The sequence below is a fragment of the Schistocerca nitens genome, chromosome 2 (assembly GCF_023898315.1).
Source record: "Schistocerca nitens isolate TAMUIC-IGC-003100 chromosome 2, iqSchNite1.1, whole genome shotgun sequence".
NCBI lineage: Eukaryota > Metazoa > Arthropoda > Insecta > Orthoptera > Acrididae > Schistocerca > Schistocerca nitens.
In genome coordinates, this window is record NC_064615.1 from 744,027,384 (window position 1) to 744,051,271 (window position 23,888).

The following is a 23,888-nucleotide window of genomic DNA, read 5'->3' on the forward strand; positions in this document are numbered from 1 at the left end:
AGCGCGACTCAGCATCTCCGCTATATGGTGAGTAGCAGCTTTCCTTCCCTGGTATTGTAATAAGGGTATCATCTACTTTAAGCCTAGATATTTCATGACTACTAACTCTAATGCCTAACTCTGATTTGAGAATGGACCACAGAGCCTTACACTTTACAGTTGTCATTATTTTATGTTAAAAAGAAGTAAAAGGAATATCCAAATAAAAATTAGGAATATTTCCCTTTTTACAAATTTATTATGAAATAGAATTACAAAAATAGTTTATTATTTTTATACATAATTTCAATCCACAGAAGTACATGTCCTCCACCAGCTGAGCAGCTTCTTGATACCTTCCTAAAAAAAGTGTGTTTAGGTGCTCCAATAACCAATTGTGAACCAACCATTTAAGCACTGCTTTGTTTTAATGTTTTGTTCTAACTCTTCCTTCAGAATATAAGTTGAGACTACAAGAAGCATAATAAAGAGCTCTCCATTGAATTTCACACAATTTATTGTTGGTTACTGCAGCTGTGTGCAGTGATACATTGTCATGTATAGGCAGAACATCACAAATGGGACAATGAAATTGCTTCTTGGAACCAACAATTTTAACATCATCCAACACTTTGCTGTATTTATTTAACTGTCCTCCTGCAGTCCAGAAAATGAGAAAAACAACACATCTTTTGAATTCCGGAAAACAGTGAAAGCTTTCATTGTTGACATCCGAATTTTGATATTAGGTGGAAGCTCCTTTTTTCTTATTCTCCACTCCATACCCCACCTTATGTCCTGCAACATGTTGTAGACTCTCATCTTCTTGTAGGTCACAAATATCCTCAACTTCTCCCTCAAAGTAATACAAAAGTTTTGGCAGATCACTTTTAACGTATTTCTTGTGGTTCAGTAAGCAGATGAATAAAGTACTTATCTGACACACTGTGATATCCAATGTATTATGAGAAAACAGTAATAACACAATCCCAGCGCTTACACACAATGTAGTTTAAAAAGCACACACAGGTGAATCACCATCCACAAGCTCCCACACATTTTGACTGTAGATAACATTTGTGAGGCTCATTTTCAACAATTCTATATCCCCCTCCCAATCCACTTCTCCACATCACTGTGCACAACTCCTCCTGTCTGTGGCTACTGTAAGATCACTGGTGCCACGCTTCTAACTTGTGTATCAGCTGCCTGTCTCTACAAGTGGTCAGATATACTTACCACAACCTTCTGCCTTGCTCCCCACATCTCCCACTGCAGCAGTGCAATTGCTCACTCAAGTCAAGCACAGTGCGAACAGTCAGAACAATGTAGCCGTGTGGGTGTATGTGTATTCTATTAGCTATGAAGAATGATTCTTCTGAAAGCTGGAAGTGTTCTCAGCCTCGTTTGTGTGCCTGTCAACATGTCAATGCCTAAACTATATGCTGGATTTTTATCTTTACCCCTTTGATCATTTATATTGACATCAAGGACTTTCCATTACTGTGAAATATAGGAGATAAAGGAGTTCAAAAGAGAGGCCTTCCTGGCATTTAGTTTCATTTAGTAATTAGAAGAGTGTCATGGACATGTTTATCAAACTCCAGTGATGGATGCATTAGGAACAAGAGAAATCTGTCAAAATTCTGAGAATGTATGTTCCAACTCATTGTTTCCACTCACACACATCTCACAAAGGATCAACAGGGGTGAACTGGAGAAATTCAAACTCATAAAAAGACTTATGAGCAGTCCTCTATGTGTATCCCTTATGAATGGAAGATCATAAAGAAGAAATTGTAATGCTGCCAGTAGTATCCTCTGTCTCATACAATAAGCTTGCTAATGGACTAGAGATGTAGGCATAGAATTTCATATAGCAAAAGAATATTACAGAGCTGCTGAGCAATATCATCAAACCCAAAACAATTATTTAGATATTTTAATGCAATTTTAAATTCAGAAAACAAGCTGTATTTCTTGGCATGCCTTAGTATTCATGTTTTGGTATCACCAGTTGAAGATTTTTAGGTCTTCTTCTATTCCTGGTTGTACTTTCACCACAAAGTGATAAGTGGGCACACTGATAATGTAGCCTATATTTTAAAAAATATTTTCAAATTGAGGTACATGTATTTTAGACATAAGAGGAGCATCTGTTAAACATCTACCAAAACAGAATGAACAGGAGGCAGGCTGACAGATACACAAATTAACATTGTAATTTGATGATGATAGTACATTCTGTTGTATCCATAGTGTATTAAATTGTATAATGGACAGACCACAACACACTTAAAGGTAAAGCAATGGATGATGAACAGCTGAAGTGGAGGGTACTACTTAAAACAAGTGTTTGTATGCTTTGCCAGTCCCCAGGACAGCTTTACTTACTCCTTTTATGCTGGGAGTGGCATTGGGCGAAGCTTCATTTTTCTGTGCTTATTTATTCATCTGTTCTTCTGTAGCTAGATGCTCATATTTACTGTGCTAGCCCTGACTTTTGTAAGGCACAAATCTCTCATACATTCAGTCTTTGTCATCATTCCACTGTTATTCTTCCCATAATTGAAACACATAATTATTGTTCACAGTTAAATTTAAATTATATTCACAGTCATTATCCTAACAACTTCATGCTATCCTACATTGCCTGTAACAAAGTGAAACTAAAATTATAACAATAAAGAACAAATAATGTTTACATTAATTTTAATTTCTGTGTCACGCATAGAAAATAAATTGGTACCCCACATACTAACATTTAGTCTATTGCCAACTGCTGCAACTATCATTTTATAGTAACTACAATTAGCATGCTCACAAGGAGAAAGACTGAGCAGCAGGTTATCCAGCCCTGTAACATTGCATGATACACGAGGCAGAACCTGGAGATATTTCTTTTACTAAATTCCTTATTTGGTAAAAAATAACATGAAATGCTAACAGTATTTCACTGTGTGCTGTTACTGTTTGTGTGTCTGGGACCTGTGGTGGTGATTTGTGAAATGGAGGGAGGAGGAAGAACACTCTCCAGTCTTTCACTACTTTATTTTCTATGCATTTGTAATGGATGTATATCACAAATCCTGTCTGTTTCTTGAACAGTTTTACATTTAAATGTAGCATGAGTGGTTACTTAACTGCTTTTTATACACATATTTACTGTTGGCCTTAAAATGTTGAAATCAATTTGTGTTGGCACATATAACCTATGACATGGCACAAATTCATTGGAAGTTATGTATTTAAAGAATACTTTTCTTTGGAAAATACAGACTGTAAGCAATGTAACTGATTTTGAACAATGTTAAGACATTGGACTCCCATTCAGAAGTAGAGGGGTTCAAATTTAGATCCAGTCATTGATATTTACATCTTTCATGGTTTTCCAATACCACTTACAGTAAATGCTGAAATTGTTACTTGAGAAGGGATACTCCGTTGTCTTTACTTTTCGCTGTGCAATCCAAGATTGTAACACCTCTAATGACCTTGTTTTTGTGGGGTTTTAAAACTTAATCTTTCTTCTCCCATTTCATTGGATCAAAAACTGATATTTTAATAGACTACGAAAATTTTTGTGGTATGGAAAGTGAAATGTAGAATATATATATATATGCCGCTGAGCAAATGACTTTTTTTTGTAATTAGTGAAAAATGTTACACTATGAAAATTATGTCTGAAGATACACAAGGAAACATCTGTAGAGTCATAACCAAATTACTATAGCAATAGAATTTTACTATTGTCCACGTTCATTAAAAAAGAAATACTTCACTGAAACAGCATGTATTCTCTTGAATAAAATATTTTAAGTCAAATTTAACTCTCAAGTTTCAGAGAAGTATGTCATAAAAAATTGAAAACTCTTAATAATACAAATAAATAATGTACATTTTGTTTCACACATATTGCAAACTCTAATAATGATAATAATAATCAATGCTAAACCAATTAATAAATCTGTGTTGTTATGAAAAACGACTGTATTAAAATGTAATGTAAAGATTACCATTATTGTTTTCCTGGAGACTGCATAAATATTCCATAAATATTCTTTAACTGTGATTGTGAGGAAGCATACTAATTTCATAAAATAAAATACATATGGAGGAGAGATATGGAACTTTAAGGAAAATAAATTTAATTTAATAAATAAAAAGAGACAAAAAAGAGGCCTTCAAAAAATTCTCGGATCCACCAAGGAAGAAAATAACAACTAGAAGTTAAGAACCAACAAAGAACTCTATCAAAAAATCCCCAAACTCTTAGACACAATCCACAGAAGGTGGGTCACTTTATTTGGATATATGACAAGAATGCAGGACAACAGATTAACTAAAAGAAGCTTCCAGTATTTCAGCAAAAAAGAACAAAGATCATTAGTTCAAAGATACCCAAAAAGATTTAAGAGAGATGAATGTAACTGGGGAAGACTTTCAAAACAGAGAAAAAAAATCAGAAACAAAATAAGAAACTACAAGGGTTTTCAAGAAACAGAAAAAAGTGGAGGAATCTCGATCCACAAACAAAACCTATAACAGAGTGAGAGTGTGAAAAGTAGCAGGATGATAGGAAGAAGAATCTTATTAGAGTGAGAGTGTGAAAAGTAGCAGGATGATAGGAAGAAGAATCTTATTCAAAAGAACAGCTCCTTTAAGTAACTGTTTTATGTGGTCCAAAAATTATGGAAGAAGTAAAGAGAGACAATGACTTTATGTACGACTGCAACAAGGAGGTGGTAAGGTATAAGCTAAAGTATTAAAGGATAGAAATGAAAAAAATGGAAAGGAAATAGGGACTACAATTCACATCAGGAAAAGGGGGCTAAAATAGATAATATTTTCATTTTGGTTGGTGCTCCAATTACATAGTATTGGCAAAATGAGAATACTTTCATCAGATAAGTGTACAGATATAATATATTCCACCAGGTAGCGATAGAAATGCAATATACCGCTACTGTTGTCAGACAAACATTTTATTTCATTAAACAGGAAATAAAATAGATAAGAAAGGCAAACAACTAATAAATAAGTGGGATTCACCTTCTTAGCCAGAATACATACAGTAGGTAAAAGTGAGCAAAAACAACAATAGAACCAAAAAGGCTCTCATAATCTGGAGATTATGTACAAAGGAGAACTGCGTTAGATTTATATTTGTAAATCCTCTTTATTTGTCTTCTGATTGGTTTGATGTGACCTGCCATGAATTTCTCTCCTGTGCCAACTTTTCATCTCAGATTAGCAACTGCAACCTATGTCCTCAGTTATTTACTGGATGTCTTCCAATCTCTGTCTTCATTTACAGCTTTTAACCCTCTACAACTTCCTCTAGTAGCATGGAAGTTATTCTCTGATGTCTTAACAGATTCCCTATCATCTTGTCCCTTCTTCTTGTCAGTGTTTACCATACATTCCTTTCCTTGTCAATTCTGCAGAGAACCTCCACATTTCTTACCTTATCAGTCCACCTAATTTTCAACATTCTTCTGTATTACCACATCTCAAATGCTTCAGTTCTGGTTCTTCCACAGTCCATGTTTCACAACCATACAATGCTTGCCCCAAACATACATTCTCAGAAATTTCTTCTTCAAATTAAGGCCTATGTTTGATACTAGTAGACCTCTTTTGGCCAAGAATGCCCTTTTTCCAGTGCTCATGTTTCCTATGTTCTCCTCCTTCCACCCATCACTGTTAATTTTGCTGCCAAGGCTGCAGAATTCCTTAACTTCGTCTACTTCATTATCCCCCATTCTGACATTAAGTTTCTCACTATTTTCATTTCTGGTACTTCTCATTATTTTTGTCTTTTGTTAATTTACTCTCAAGCCTAATTCTGTAATCATAAGACTGTTCATTACCTTCAAGAGATTCTGTAATTCTTCTTCACTTTCACTCAGGATAGCAATGGCATCATTGAATCTTATCACTGATATTCTTTCACCTTAAGTTTTAATACCACTCTTGGCCCTTTCTTTTATTTCTGTCATTGCTTCTTCGATATACAGATTGAACAGTAGAGGTGAAAGACTACATCCCTGTCTTACACCCTTTTTAATCCGAGCACTTTATTCTTGATCTCCCACTCTTATTTTTAATTCTTCGCTCTTGCACATATTGTATATCACCCACCTTTCCCCACACCTTACCCTATTTTTATTGGAATTTTGAACACCTTGTATCATTTTAAATTGTTGAACACTTTTATCCACACCAGCAAATCCTATGAACATGTCTTGATTTTTCAAACAATGGAAACTCCAGGTGGGAATATCAGTAAAGTAGAAAAAGACAGATTGCTACTTGCCGTAAAGAAGACATGCTAAGTTGTCACATTTACATAAGGTTTTTGGCCACAGCCTTCGTCAGTAAAAGACACACACCATTCATACACACAAGCAAGCACACCTCATGCACACGACTGCCCACCCTGCATCTCGGACCAGAATGCAATTACAACGTGGGATGCAAGCAGCAATCTGGAGGGGGCAGGGAATGGGAAGAGGTAGTAGTGCTCCTCTCCTTTTTTCCCCCACCTCCCTGCCCCACAACTCCTGACACTCGGCCTGTCGACATTCTAGTCCCTGCACACTCCACCAGACAGCATTCGTCTCTCTTCCTACCCATAAACTACATTCCTCCCCCTTCCCAGCTCCCTCCAGATTGCTGCTTGCATCCAAATTGATAGTTGCATTCTGGCCTGAGATGCTGGAGTTGGTGGTCATATGTGAATGAGGTGTGGTTACTTATGTGTATGAATGGTGTGTGTCTCTCTTTTATTGATGAAGGCTGTTGCCGAAAGCATTATGTAAGTGTATTTTAATTGTGGCTGTCTGCAATTTAACATGCCTTCTTTACGGTAAGTAGCACTCTGTCTTTTCTTAAAGTGTTGTCCTGATTTTTCTTCAGTCTTGCTTCCATTATCAAACACAATTTCAGAACTGCATCTATGGTGCCTTTACCTTTCCTAAAGCCAAACATTGTCATCTAACAGAGCCTCAATTTTCTTTTCCTTTCTTCTATATATCATACTTGTCAGCAATATTGATGCATGAGCTGTTAAGCTGATTGTGCAACATTTCTTGTACTCATTGGCTCTTGTTATCTTTGGGATTATATGGGTGATGTTTTTCTGAAAATCTGATTGTATATTGCCAGTCTCATACGTTCTGCCCATCAACATGAATAGTTGTTTTGTTGCCACTTCCCCCAATGATTTTAGAAATTCCAATGGAATGTTATCTATCCCTTCTACCTTATTGGATCTTACATCTCCCAAATCTCTTAAATTCTGATTCTACTACTGGACCCTTGTCTTTTCCCTGTTGATTAGTGTTTCTTCTTCTATCACATCAGACAAGTCCTTCCCTGCGTAGAGGCCTTCGATGTACTGTTTCCACATATCAGCTCTCTCCTCTGCATTTAACAGTGGAATTCCCACTGCACCCTTAATGCTACCTCCCTTGCTTTTAATTTCACAGAAGGTTAATTTGACTTTTCTAAATGCCGAGACAGTCCTTCCGACAATCCTTTTTCTTTCGATTTTTCACATTTTTCATGCAGTCATTTTGCCCTAGCTTCCTGCACTTTCAGTTTATTTTATTCTTGAGTGACTTGTATTTATGTATTCCTGACTTTCCCTACATATTTTTGTACTTCCTTCTTTTGTTGACCAATTGGAGTATTTCTTCCGTTATCCATGGTTTCATTGCAGTTACCTTCCTTTTACCGAAGGTTTTCCTTCCAGCTTCTGTGATTGTCCTTTTTAGAAATGTCCTTTCCTTCACCTGAACTGAGCTACTCATTATCACATCATCTATAGTCTCACAGAATTCCAGTTTATCTCTGCATTTCTTATTACTTCTGTATCCCACTTCTTCGTGGATTGATTCTTCCAGACTAATCTCTTTAACTTCAGCCTTCTCTACATCATTACTAAATTGTGATTTGAGTCCATATTTGCTCCTTGGGATGCATTGCAATCCAATACTTCCCGTACCTCCCAACCTCTTCCAAGTATATCTCCTCCTCCTGTGATTCCTGAACAGAGTATTTGCCATTACTAACTGATTCTTGTTGCAGAACTCAATTAGTTCTCATTCGAACTATCAAGCCCATATTTTCCTATATAACTCTTTCTTCTACTCCCTCTCCCATAACTGCATTCCATTCCCTCATCACTATTAGATTTTCATCTCCCTTTATGTATTGAATTACCCATTCAGTATCCTCATATACTTTCTCTCTCTCTCTTCATCCTCTGCTTGCGACATCAGCATGTATATCTGAACTATTGTTGTCAGTGTTGGTTTGCTGTTGATTCTGTTGAGAACAGCCCTATCACTGAACTGTTCACAGTAACTCACTCTCTGCCCTACTTTCCTTATAACAAATCCTAATCCCATTACATGATTTTATGCTGCTGCTGTTGCTATTATCATTTACATGTCTGACCAGAAATACCTGTCTTCTTTCCATTTCACTTCACTGACCCCCACTATATCTAGTGTGACCCTTAGCATTTCCTTTTTCAGATTTTCAAGCTTTCCTATGATTTTCAAATTTCTGACATTCCATGCTCCAACTCATAGAATAGTACCCTTTTTTTGGTCATTCAACCTTTTTCTCATGGTCACCTTTCCCGTTGTCAGTCTCCTCCAAGAGATCCAAATGGGGGATTAGTCTGGAATCTTTTGCCAGATCGATCATGACAATTTTTCAATTACAGGTAATATGTACTGTGGATACACATTGTGTGTCTTTAATGCAGTGGTTTCCATTGCCTTCTGCATCCTCTTGCTGTAAATCACTGGGCAACTTCCCATCTCAAGGGCAAGAGATTGCCCTGAACCTCTGTTTGCTCCTCTGCCCTCTTTGAGAAGACCGTTTGTGGTGGAAGTCTTCGGTTGCCATTGTTGATGATTTTTATTCAAAATTTAAGCAGTGGTAAGGCTCAAACCTGGGACTGAGTATGTATTGAATACTACTCAAAGACAGTACTCCCTTTTTTCCATTCGTTTTGTTCATAACTGTTCTAATCATTTGGTCTGGCAAATGTCATAGGGTCAGAGATGTCTGTGATCCAACATTTCCGTGGAACCCTTACTGATCTTCCTCAAGGTTGACTTCTACCAGTTTTCCACTTCTGTAAATAATGTGTCATTATTTTGCTATCTGATGGTTCTGTAATATTCACACATCTCATCAAGTGTCTTCTTTGGTGTTTTAATTATTGCATTCTTCTTGAAGTCTGAGGGTATTTCTTCTGTTTCATATGTCTCCCACACTAGTTCTCCCATGGATGGAAGTAATTCTGAGGGAATGTCATCTACTCCAAGTGCCTTGTTTTGATTTAGGTTTTTCAGTGCTTCATCAAATAATTCTCATCCTAGTATTACTTTTCACATTTCTTCTTCTTCTACCTCTTCCATTTCTATTTCTATAATATTGTCTTCAATTTCATTTCCTTTGTGTAAACCTAATGTATATTCCTTGCACTTTTCAACTTTTCCTTGTGTTTCATACTAGATATCAAGCTGAGATCTTGGTATTCGGGCAGCTGCTTCTCTTTATTCCAAAGGTTTTTTTTTTTTCTTTTTTTAATTTCCCTGTAGGAAGCATTTATTTATCCCACACAGTCATGCATATTTTTCCAGCTTTGCATTTTTCCTTTAGCCATTCCTTCATTGTCAATGTTGCCAATCTCATTTTCTTTACATTTGTATTCCCTTTTGTCTGTTTCATTTGCTGTATCTCTATATTCTCTACATTTTTCAATTAAATTCAATAGTTTGTGTGTTGTTCAGTGGTTTCATTGGGTCCCGTCTATTCGTCTGTTTGATCTTTTACTGGCAGAGTATGTAAGAGATTTGCATAGAGCTTTTGATGAAGATTGGGTACTTATAGTAGGAGTAAGAAACAGCCTGAACAGCAACTTAGAGTATACAGTAATATTTAAGGTGTCCTGGATGAAATAGGAGCAGCAACAGCACACACTCTTGTTGGGTTTGTGGAGGTCTCACAGTGCCACGACCAGCCCTGGGTTACACACCTGTCAGCAGTGTAAACAAAGTCTCATATCTATGCTGTAACTGTTGCTGCAATTATGAGATGGAGATACACATATCACAGCCTACACCTTAATAAGAAGGAGAAGGACAGATTAGCGGAGCATCTTGTAGGGGGGGGGGGGGGGGGGCACAAGCACACAAGGCAGAATCCCAGTGATTACTGGAGTCAGAAGGGCACATTTTTTACGTTAGAGTCAAATTATAGACAGACAGTATTAAAGAAATTAAAACAAAAGAGGACCATAATACATGTAACAGTTAAAAAAAAAATTAATTTGTTTTGTCAGAACATTAAGTGGCTGAAAAAACAAGATAGATGAGCTTCTTGTACATCTAGAAGTGGAAAACTCTGAAATGATAGATGTTCTGTGTCTTTCTGAACACCATATAACCAAAGGGACAGAGACGAGGCTTATACAAGGGCAGGAAGTTGAGAAACCACATGTCTGTACACTGACATTTATTTGTTATAGAATTACAGACTATGTTTTGAGAGGCAAGAGCGCAGTGGAACTTGCATATATTCTGTACATAACTCTGTGAAACGAAGCTCATCATTTGCCTATGGAATTCAGAAAATCAAACTGTGTCAGTGATTTGGACAACATATATATTAGAGAGATTTAACAACACATACTGCAGTAATTATAGAATCTCCACAAAATCTGTGATGGTTACAGGTATGAGAACTCTTCTACAGGGAAAAAAGGAACTATACAGGGTGTCCCAGCTATCTTGTCCACCCAAAATATCTCTGGAACAATAACGGCTATTGGAAAACGACTTTCACCGGTATCAATGTAGGGCTGGGGCACATGAACGTACATATTTGAAAACATTCTAAAACGAAAGCATGTGTGTTTGTAAGACAAACTTATGTTCTTTTTAAATGGACCTCCCTATATTTTTTCTTCAGCAATCTATAGCATGACAAAGCACATACACAATGGAGTTGATTGCATCGCAATATTCCCATTACATCCCGAGATATTAAGACGCGAAGTTGACGCTTGAAACACCCGACATGCGCTGCTAGCGCACGTCCTGAGGCTCAGGCGTGAACCCCATGCTGCCCATAATTGTGATGTGATTGACATGCGTAATCACACTTCCATACTTATCAAGAGGTCCGAAACAAATAACACGGTCTACTGCCATAAGCACATAATGGTTTCCCTCTTGCACGTTTTACGTATCTACGTACACAATATGAACCAGTACCGATAGGTGTACACCCGTCAGGATGTCTTATTTATCCTGCACACCCAAAATAAGGTTTATCTAATGCGTTATATGACCCATTGTGCCTGTCGCGCAGGGCCTGGCTCTACCTAGTCAAGTGTCCAAGTTCATGGGCCCCAGCCCTACATTGATACCAGTGAAAGTCGTTTTCCAATAGCTGTTGTTCCAGAGATATTTTGGGTGGACAAGATAGCTGGGACACCCTGTATATAAAAACCACAAGGCTCAACCAATTGCATGTACTTTTGTCCTGTAAGTCACAGTATACGGCAAGATAAATTGTAAAACATTTAAAAATACATTTCTCATTTACAATATTGACAGTTCAGATCATAAAACAAAACCAGTGTTGCATTATTGTTAAGAGAGAAAAGGAAAGGTGCTTTTGAAGATGGCAATACTGCTATAATGTAAAACATCTGTAGCAAGTATCTTTGTTATATGCTTTTGAAATGAAAATTACTGAAATGTAGAAGCAATGGCATATAAGACTTAATATCATTAAGAATAATTATTTCAGCCTACCCTCTAAAGAAGGAAAACAAGCAAATCTCTTAAAAGTGAAATTTCACGATTACTAATATTTTCAGTAAAACCCCAATAAGATGTGACTGTAATGTTTAATTTCTCAGTCAAAGTGTAGTAAATGGCTCATTCAGGAAAAATCTTCAAACTGAAATTGCCTATTTTACTCCTGCAATTGGATGACTGATTTCACAGATGCTAACAAATTTCAAGCATCTCAATTTATTTCCTTTACAAAATTTTTAGAAATTAGTGTATTGTGCTGTTATCACCAGTTGGTATTATAGTCAGTTGCCTGAAGCACTGTACACTCAATATTCAATAATTTTTTTTATATATAAATGTGCTCTGTTAGTTAAGTTTACAGTGTGACAGTTTACAATGTGTTCTAGTCTTACATTGCTGAACTACATTTATGAGAAATATATACCTATTTTGAACTTTTGAATGACAAGTAAGGATTCATGTGAGATCATGACTATGGTGTATCCAGTTCTACTTTCCACATGTTTCATTCTGGGAGGGGAAACAAAAATTTTAAATGAAAATTTCCTAACAGGACATGCTTTATTTTCTATCTACAGATTTCCATGTCGCATCACCTAACAAATTATAAAGTTTTATGAGAAAACATTACAACATAATCATCTTAATACTGCCAACTCCATGACTTTCATTTTAGTAAATCCATTGTGCAGTTAGCAAGGCTGAATTTAAAAGTTAACTTATGTACAGTAACAGATCATTAAGTCAAATGGAGGCCAATATATCCACTTGTGAAGAAATCAAAAAAGTTTAAACAATAAAATTCAGTGCCACAAAATGTTAACTCCTCAAAAGCCAACCATAACACTTCAGTGAGAATCTCTACTGGCTATGAAAATTGTAAATGGGGGGAGGAGTACAGAACATTTGGGATTAACTTCCAGTCTACTATGTCTTCACAGACAGAGCATAAATCATACTGTGACAGGAAATTGACCACCACCTTCTCAAAAGAACCATACTGGCATTTGTCTTTCGTGATTTAAGGACACTATGAAAACCTAAACCTAGATGGTTAGATGGTGATTTAAACATCAGTCATCCCAAATGTGAATCCAGAATCTTCCTACTATGTCACCTCACTCAGTAAGTCTCAAATGACAATGTTTTAGAAGTCAATTACTTATTTTGCATAAACAGACTTTCTTTAGACTTTGAAGAGAGATGGGCTCATTTAGTTTTGGTCAGTAACTGGTAGGAAGGAGAAAACAAATAGGTTGTACAATAAGGTATATACATTGACGAGAAGCAGAAAAGAGAAAGCTTGTAGATCTGGTAAAGGAATGGGATTTACCTGACTTTACAATGAAAACAATTAGCAACTTGAAGGAATAGAAATCAAAAAGTTAATAATTTTGGAAGACCTCATCTACTGATACCTTGTAAAATATTTTGATGCAATTCTTCACTTGTGTAATACCCATTCACTGTACAGACAGAAGTAATTAAAATTAAATGTGGGGCTCACATACATCACTTTTTAAACATCTACGCAGTTGGATGTACTAGCCGCATTCTCAAAGTACATTTAGTTTTTGACAAATATTGTTGTCAATAGACAATTTCCATTTATAAAAAAGAAAGGAAGAGTTTAACATACTGTTGAGATTGAGGTTTGCAATCGCATCACATTTTAAGGGGAATCTGCTTTGTTTTTTTCAAAGGAAGCATCCTGGTAGCCACCCAAATAATTCACGGAAACCAGGAAAAATCTACATCTGAATGGTTGGTTGGGTACCTGAACTCCACTCCTCTCAAACAAAAGTGTGGTATACTAATCGCTGCAGCAACTCACTAAATCTGAGTTAGTGAATAACAGCAGTACACATCTATAATAGCAGGAGGAGGAATGGTGGGTACTGTCCTCCTATGACACTAACTTCGGATCAGAGACAAGGGACAAACACAATCATCTCATAAGCTACCTATGTTCGACAGCCTCCAGAAAAGTGTTTAAATGCACACTAATTATACAAGGTGAACATTAATAAACACAAACTGCAGAATCCTAATTGGAAATGGAGGTGAGAAGGTCTGAACATGTGTCTGGGAATGCATCATTTCAACTGCAGATGGTGATGAGGAATGAAAGTTCCTCTGACCACGTGCAATGGGTTTGTTTTGTGTTCCAGGCTGCGTGATTGACACAGCAAACTGTAAGCAGCAGAACCGTCCGGTATCAATGTTGGGATGAAGCTGAGATGGCGTTTGTGTATGGCCAAGCAGATGGGAAACAGTCAAGAGGCAGCGTGGCTATAACAAAACAATTGCCTTCACAGACAACAACCACATCTCACAACATTTCAAGCCCTTTTTGGGTGTTTGTGTGATTGTGGGTCCTTTCAGACAGACAAACGTGCAGGGAGGTGGCATACTGAGTATATTTTTGAGTACCAGGTTCTACATGATATTGAGACAAACCCTAGTAGAAGCTCCAAACAAGTGGCCCGCCAACATGATGTAAGCCGAAGTATGATTATGTGTATCCTGTATGATAACAACTACTATCCCTAACAGCTGCAATAATTGCAAGGATTATCTATCGGCAGTGGATTTCCCTCTATGGGAAGGATTTTGTCAATGTTTTTTGCACCAGACCATCACAATTACGGGATTTTTATCACCAGTCCTCTTTACTGACAAAGCAACCTTTACCAAAACTAGCATCATCAGTCTGCATAATCATTGTGGACTAAAAAAGATCCTCAGGGATTGGTTGACGTGTCTCATAACATCGGTTCAGCATCAATGTGTGGGAAGGGATTCTTGGTGACCACATACTTAGACAGGTTATTATTCCACACCACCTTGATGGAGGAACATACCTGAACTTCCCACCAAATACTCTGCCTGGGCAGCTTGAGAATGTGCCTTTGGCAGTATGACAGGTTATGAGGTTTCTGTGTGATGGAGCACCACCCCAGTTCCGCATCATAGTTTGCCTACACCTCAACAGCATCTTCCCCAGACATTGGATAGGACACAGAGGCCCTGCAGGATGGCCTGCTAGATCAACGGACTTAAACCTCCAGGAACGGAAAAGTGTTATGTATGCTGAACCAGTTCCCGATGTGCAGACCCTTCAAAAGCATGTTCACAACACCTGTGACGCTATTTAGAGAGAGGCCAGAATGTGCTAAAGAGTGCAGCAATCCATAATGTGATGTGGGAATGCGCGCATTGCAGCCCAAGGAGGCCACTTTGAACATCTGCTGTGACGTGGGTGTGGTGCAGCTCTATACTATGTTCTGCGACAATTTACTATTGTTGCATGCAAACCGACCATTTCTGGACAAATGGTCATAGGACCTATTTCCCTCCATTTCCAGTCAGGAATCTGTTCCTGCAGGTTGTTGGCTTTATTCGTGTTCACTCTGTATATAGGGATATGGAGATATTAATAACTAGGCCACTGCTATATAGAAAAGGGAGACAATTTGCTAAGATTTTGGACAGGGTCTCTCAACAGTGATTTAAAAGCAAATTTTACTTGTTTCTCCTTTCCTTAACACAATGAGGTCATTAAAAACAAATCATGAGATCAAGATGTGCAAGGTGTGCAGTATAGAGAGCAACTGGTAAGAAAAAGGTGCTGGAAAAACTGCTGGTAAGTGACTGGGTCAGAACACAGGTTGTAGGGCAGGTTGGATAAATTACAGGTATCATCAACACTTATTTGTTTTAGAATTAAGGAATTTGGAATAAACATGCCTACCATCAACTGCAGTGAGAGGCAGAGAAATAAGCTAATGGGTGCGAGAAGAAAGAAATAGGGTGCGAAGAATAGTTGAAAGTGCATGTTAGGAAATACAGAGGATTGAAACTAGGGGGATTGCAGGACCAAATGATATTTTACAGATACCGTTCCTAGCATACCACTCAGGGGTGACAGTGTTCAAGGACGGCAGAGTTGGCCATGTTATACTTAGCAGCATGTTCTGCCCCACGGCCATTTCACAGGTGGTAATGTTTAATGGGATAGGGAGTACCAGTGGTAGGATACATGGAGGTAGATCACTCATAGCGAATGGTTGGCCACAGGTTGGTTGGGCAGTGGCACACTCCATCAAAAAACGTAGATGCAACCCCCCCCCCCCCTACACACACACACACACACACACACACACACACACACACACACACACACACACACACACACACACACACACACAGAGAGAGAGAGAGAGAGAGAGAGAGAGAGAATATTATGTACTGGTGTGGAAACAATCATTATCTGTCCTGGTCTCTGTTCTTATCCATTGAGGTATTTGGGCATCCTTCAGTCTGATAAACAGATTCTATCTACTTGTACCTCTCTAAACTTCTTAAACACCACAGAACCTCTCCTGACATTTTGAATTTTTGAGAAAAATACCAGCAGACTGAAGCTATGAGGCAAATCACTAAATTTGTCTTAATTGGTAAGGTTACTACCCACAAAAGGGAGCCATCAAGGCTTTTTCAATGAGTTGTATAACAGTATATACTTTTCTACAGATTCATTAAGAATATGTCCCTTTGTCCATATTGATCACTGGAGAAGAAATTTTCTTCTGAATACTGTAGTTACAATATACCATACCTAGAACCACAACAGTTATTTCACCTACTTTTTTTCCATTTCTGTTTCTTGTTCTTTTGTCACTATTTTACACAGATTTTATAACTTTTGGTTAAGTGATCAAAGATTAAAGAAAACATTATTATATTAAATACTGTATTTTTACATTACATATTCACACAAAATCTCGCATGTAGCGCTTTACAATAACATTAACAACTACATCACAAATTTTACTTACACAACACTCAACTTTCATCACTCATCAACATTACATAACAACGTTTAAAAACTATAAATCCAAAATATAAATTTCATCAATAAATCTTTCACATTTGTACAATATTATAATATTTCTTTTTACTATTAAAACAAAATTTATCTTGCATTAAATATACATAACACTCATATTGAAACATTGTAGATGCATCTATTGTAACCAATTACAGTTCTGTTACAGTCTACATTTGTACTGGTGTAAGCCAGTTTACAAGAGTAAAATAATTTGACAAGATGACAGCAATATGCTGCATTATGCAGAAAAACAATTATTGTCTTTGCTCTTTTGTATCAAATTCATTAGAGTTTTTTATAAATAAGAAACAGGTTTCATTATTTCTACGTGAACCGAGCTTATTAAAAATAGTTTTCCCCCAAGAATAATAATGACATTTTGTGCCTAAGTACAGCTGTCAAATTTGGGCAGCTAAGGATACTTGTGTTTCACAATCAATCATTATTTTTTCAATGTTTAAAACCATTTCTTTATCATAATGTTCAGCAACCTAAAGAAACTGAAATTTTCGGATCAAGGCTGCATTTTGCATGTCTTACACCAGTCACATTTTCCAAGCATTTTCCTACATTTAATCTACTCCTCCACTAGAATAATCCATACTATCCAGTTTCCAGCAGCACATCCTGAACATGGAATATAATACGGGTTTTGACAAGTACCAAACTTACAACACAAATTGTTTCTTATTCTGTAGTTGTGAATATACTCTATACCAGTCAACTACAAAGGCAGCAAATATCTTTGCGAAGACCCATCAGTTTTTTTTTTTTTTTGGTCAAATGCAATAAATACATTCATTTCCATGAGTGACATAAAAATTCCTGAGTATTAAAAGATTTTTCCAGACAGGAACTAAAAAGGCAGAGTATGTGTACGAGAAACTATTCACAATCCCTCCCTACTTTATCTGTTTCATCTTTTTTTAAATGCATTTCATAGTGTTATCACTTGCAATCTGTGGAATGATTCAACTGTGCTTAAATGAACAGCAAACTGACTAAAATGATAAAGGGAACCACTTTTTATGCTAATTGCTCCATGTTAGCTTTAAGGGGTATAACAATGGTATTGTATTAATAAAAAAAAATTAAGAAATCAGCTATTGCATTCATTTACAAAGAAATTTTTAATGCACACTTAGCAAACTCATTAATCATTTAAGTTAATCTGACTCATACTATAAACAGCATTTTGTGTGTTGTTGTGTTGATGTTAACAAAGGGACGAACATCAAATACTGCAATGAAAACAGGAAAAGACTAGAGGCGGAGGAGAGAGGGATTTCTTTTCAGTAAAAAGAGTCTCAGAGAACAAATTGTGTGTAAAACATATTACCAATGACAAAGATGGTGCTGGTGCTTGCATTTATGGCAAGGTTACTATACAATGGAATGGAAAAGGTTTCTTGGCATATGTTACAGACCACTTGTCTTGCTGGCATCTTGTCCAAGTACACGGACACTGTAAAATGCATTCATCTGCTCTAGGAAAATAAAAGTCAGCACAGTGTGGGGTCCAAGTCTAGCATAGTAAGGAGTGAAACCTTTCCACAGAGAGAAGAAGCCTTCGTTACGAACCACTTTCATCAGCACATCAATGGCACCTTTGAATTCTGGTTTTCCATCAACCATCTTCATATTTTGTATTCTGTAATGATAAAGAGTTCATTCACTTTTTTCTTATTAGGAGTTATGAATACATAATATTTTAAACATAAGTTTTTACTGTCATATGTAATATCACACAGTTTAAATGCATTAAAATAGAAATAAAAATGTAAAACCACATAACTGAATACTGAAGTTTTTCAAGACAACTGCATGTCAAGAACAACCAATCTGTTAGTCATACTTTACAACAGAGTAACAAGACAAAAATCACCTCTATGTCACAATCAATTTGGTGGGTCTAAATTAATAGATAGAGGATCTATTTCATTCTCTCTAGGGCCTCCTCCTTCCAATATGTTCTACCTCCCCTTTTCCTCAGATGACCAACTATTTCATTGGGTACCATACATGGCTTCTTGTGCTTGCACCAGGATGAGGTCATTTATGCCACATTCCTATCCCATTCCCTTGCTGCTTTTCCCCATAGTCTTCACCCCTCCCCCTCCACCTCGTTCCTCTCACTCAGTTCATGTCTCACCACACTGAGGCCACAGCATCAATGTAACATAGCTATTTGTGTACATATGACTTTTGTTACCTCATAGGAGACCATTGTCAGACAGCTTAACTGTCAGTCAGTCTTGTTTATGTGACTGTTTACTGCTCAATACCTCACAGCATGGTTAGTGTACTATCGTTACCCTCCCCAATGCCTTTATTCTACTCAGGACTTCCCCAGTGTTGTCTCCATGTATGAGCTACGTACAAGGACAAGTATGTATGAATGTAAAAGATTGAAGAGGGAACAATAAAAAGGGGGGACCAAGAAAGTAGTGCCTGAATCAAAAATGACAGCAAATAGGGAAGCATTCTTCTTCCCATGCTGTTCAATCTGAACACCAATGAAACAATGACAAATAAAAGAAAGATTCAGAAGTTGGATTAAAACTCAGGGCATTTCTGGTAACATAATTCATCAGAGAACGTGAGGAGAAGGATATCCTTTAACAAAGAATTACATGACTTTTTGAACTGATTCAACAGACTAATGACCAAAGATTATGGACAGAGTAAACCAAAGAAAGACTGGAGTAATGAGAAGTAACAGAAGTGACATTTGCTATAAATGTAATATCAAAATTGAGGGCCATGTAGTTGGCAAAGTGAAGGAATCCTGCTACCTTTGAAGCCAAATAATGTGATGAATGAAGCAAGGAGGCTGTAAGAATCAGACTAGCATAGGCAAAGAGGGCATTCATCATGAAAAGAAGTCTACTAGTTTCAAACATAGGCCTTAATTTTTGGAAGAAATTTCCCAGAACATATGTTTTGAGCACACCACCATATGTAAGTGAATAATGACCTGGCAGGGGGGAGGGGGACAGGAGAATAAAACATTTGTGATGTGGTGTTACAAGAATAATTGACTTCTTGGTGTTACAGGGAGCTCATGAGGACAACAACTGAAGAGGAAGACATATATCCAACAAATATTTGAAGATGTTGGGTGTATGTGCTACTTTGACATGAAGAGGCTAGCACAGTAAAAGAAGTTGTGGCAGAATACATCAAACTAATATTTAGTATTCTTTATTTCCCTCAGCCACTCTATTTTGAAAATAGTTTCCTCTCTCTCACTTTCAGAGAAATCTTTACTAAAGATTTTTCTCACAAATCATCTCTAATATACTGCAAATCACCTATATAATTCAATATAGAAATCACACAATTGAACACATGGTGGGAAACATTAGCTTTTTGTGTGCTGAAACTATTTCCCAGTCTATGCTTCATGCTGACACTTGTTGAATATCCGACTGAATAATATTACTTTTCCTAAAATAAAACAACATTATCTGAAAATGTATGAAATTGTAGCAAAGAATACCTGCTAATTCATTAATTTATTCATAGCTTCCAAAAGGTGGTCCTATTACACTTTCCTATAGTATGTTAGATACTATTTCAATGTGCGTTGATTGATGACTCTCCATCAAAAATAACATGCTGCATTCTATCAGTCAAGATGTTTGCAATCCAACAGGAAATCATATGAGAACATTTTCTGGAGTAGGCATCACTGTGGCACTTATGCAAAATCCTTTTAGAAGGCTAAACGTGTTTACTCTACCTGCTTATATCTATCCACAACATTGAGAGTGTTAACAGAATTCTGTTACAAGCAGAAGTGAGTAATATAGGTTTCAACTTAGTGGATCACCTGTGGTGCCCTTAGCTACAAAGATCCGACCTGTGTTACTTTTCTAATTGCTGGGAAGAGTTATCTGATCAACACATTTGCAGTAGATTATGGCCGAATTTTGTATAAAATCTGACAGGTACTTCATTGGCCCCCTGGCGCAACTTTTTGGATACTGTGCTGTACAAACACACATGTGGTATCTTAGTGCCTATGTTACAAAAGGCTGTTACAACCAGTACAAAAATCAAATCATGATTATCATCTGGAATGCACCACTATCATTTCTATGCTATATGGTCAAAAGAATCAGGACACGTACAAATGGTGTGTCCACCTTTTGTCTTTATGATGGCTTGAACTTTCCTGGGGATACTTTCAATGAGGTGTAAATTTCTGTGGAGGAATGTCAGCCAGTTCTTCCTCAAGAGCCAACACAACAAAAGGAAGTGATTTTGGACACTGGGATCTGGAGTGAAACAAACATTCTAACTCATATCGAAACTGTCCCATTGCCTTCAGGCCAGGACTCTGGGCAGGCGAGTCCATTTCAAGAATGTTATTGAAAACAAACCATTGCCTCACAGATGCTGCTTTATGACAGAGTGTATTGTCATGTTGATACAATGAATCAACAACACCAAACTGTTCCTCTACTGCACACAGTACACGATGACGGAAAATTTATTTATACCCTTCCACATTTAGCGCTTTCTTAATCGCAATAAGGAGAACACCCCCTAACCATGAAAAACACCCCACACTGTAACACCATCTCCTTCATTGGTCACTGTTGGCACTAGACATGACTGCCAAATGCCAACTCAAAATTTTCAATCAAATATGACTCATCACTCCAGCTCCGTCATTTCCAGCCATCCATTATCCAGTGGCACCATTCTTTATGCCACTTTAAGTGTCACTTAGCATAGATTGCAGAAATGTGTGGCTTATTAGGAGCTGCCCAACCACTGTACCCCATTCTTCTTAACTCCTTACACACAGTCATTGTGGTAGTTGGATTGTTGGTAACACTTCAGGAGTGGCTCCTTCCATAGATTTCGTATGATTTTTCACAACTGACCTTCACAATGCTCAGTGGACCCTGTCCATATGTACAAGACATCTGCTGGTCTTGCTTTAGCTGTGGTTGTTCCATTGCATTTCCACTTCATATTCACATCACCAGCTTGAGAAGGGTTGAAATGTCTCTAATGGATTTGTTGCTCAGGCAACATTCAATGACTAGTCTATGTTCGAAGTCAGTGATCTCTCCTTATTGCCCCAATCTGCTATTACTGCTTCTTTACTGACAACACAATACTCTCCATCTCCTTTTATACTGGTGGGTCCACCTATCATGACATTTATGACCTAGTTCACATTACTTACTGGTATATGGATACTTTTGAACAGATAGTGTGTGTGTGTGTGTGTGTGTGTAACTAAATGTAACAGTATAGTTTCCTCTTTGTAGTGCAAGTTCAGTGACAAATACAGAAATTTTATTTAGCTACGCTCATCCAAAGATGACTATCTATCATCATGATGTATGATGCAGTTTACTATAAAAATAAGAACATTTAATGGAACTCATACACACACTAAATAAAATTAAAATTATAATGTCTTCAAGGTTTGTGTGTGTGTGTGTGTGTGTGTGTGTGTGAGAACATTTCTACATCTACATCTACATCCATACTCCGCAAGCCACCTGACGGTGTGTGGCGGAGGGTACCCTGAGTACCTCTATCGGTTCTCCCTTCTATTCCAGTCTCGTATCATTCGTGGAAAGGATTGTCGGTATGCTTCTGTGTGGGCTCTAATCTCTCTGATTTTATCCTCATGGTCTCTTCGCGAGATATACGTAGGAGGGAGCAGTATACTGCTTGACTCTTCGGTAAAGGTATGTTCTCGAAACTTTAACAAAAGCCCGTACCGAGCTACTGAGCGTCTCTCCCGCAGAGTCTTCCACTGGAGTTTATCTATCATCTCCGTAACGCTTTCGCGATTACTAAATGATCCTGTAACGAAGCGCGCTGCTCTCCGTTGGATCTTCTCTATCTCTTCTATCAACCCTATCTGGTACGGATCCCACACTGCTGAGCAGTATTCAAGCAGTGTGCGAACAAGCGTACTGTAACCTACTTCCTTTGTTTTCGGATTGCATTTCCTTAGGATTCTTCTAATGAATCTCAGTCTGGCATCTGATTTACCGACGATCAACTTTATATGATCATTCCATTTTAAATCACTCCTAATGCGTACCCCCAGATAATTTATGGAATTAACTGCTTCCAGTTGCTGACCTGCTATTTTGTAGCTAAATGATAAGGGATCTATCTTTCTATGTATTCACAGCACATTACACTTGTCTACATTGAGATTCAATTGCCATTCCCTGCACCATGCGTCAATTCGCTGCAGATCCTCCTGCATTTCAGTACAACACAAATATCACATTTGGTCAACTGTAGGTTGTGTCCAATATGTGCTCCAATACATAGCTTAATTTTATGATGCGCTGTGTCAGTAAGGTTCCAGATTTATTCAAGAGGAATTGCAGTTTATGTTTCCCGCCCTGTGAGAGTCAGTTCTTCCACAGTTCAGGTGACTGTTCTAGTTTTGTCTCTATTTCATCCCACAATATGTGCAACAGGGCTGAGATTCAGGAGAACCTACTTGGCCACTATAAGGCTGTAATGTATCTGAAGGCCTCTCTCAATATCAGCACAGGCATGCATTACCCTGTAGCAACATCTCACTTTTAATGTTAACCAGATGAGGGACAACTATTATACTGAGAATCTTCCCATGCTAACAAGCAGTCTCTCCATCCTCAATAGTTACTATAGATCCTCAGACAGTAAAACTGGAGATAATGTTGTGTGTTGCCCAACAATTGGTCCATGTTTTTTGTTATGCTGTTGGCCATGATTGTGACCTTCACTACAGCAAAATTAGACCTGTGTTTCATTACAGGTGATATTTATGTTATTTGGCAGCCTAAGGCGACACAAAGTATTAAAGTGTTTCAAGTTCTGTGGCCATCGGAACACTGGAACTTGGGCCAGCTGTATGCATATGAAAAGCAACTGCTTGTTGCACAAAGTTTGGTATCACAGCAAGCTAAATTTAGACCACTTTTCCTCAGCTATCCTTCAGGACATCTTAATGATGCACCTTCACTGCATGTTGTAATATGTCATATAAGTCTTGTACAAGATCTTCAAGCAACTCATCATTGCAAATCACCCACTGTACGTTATATTCATATGCACATGCAAGAATGGTTCTGTGAGACAAATCACAGTGGAACAAAGAAATTATCACCCCCTGCGCCCCT

General features: G+C 37.5%; 1 protein-coding gene across 1 annotated transcript in view; it reads right to left on the reverse strand.

Annotated features, from left to right (window-relative positions):
- Positions 1-16,573: 16,573 nt before the first annotated feature.
- Positions 16,574-23,888, reverse strand: part of LOC126236966 (mitochondrial 2-oxoglutarate/malate carrier protein-like) — a 48,271-nt gene continuing 40,956 nt past the window's right edge. Inside the window, exon 5 of the mRNA XM_049946672.1 lies at positions 16,574-18,379. Within this exon, the coding sequence (XP_049802629.1) occupies positions 18,148-18,379 (232 nt within the window). The 3' untranslated portion in view covers positions 16,574-18,147. The remainder of the gene's footprint in view (positions 18,380-23,888) is intronic.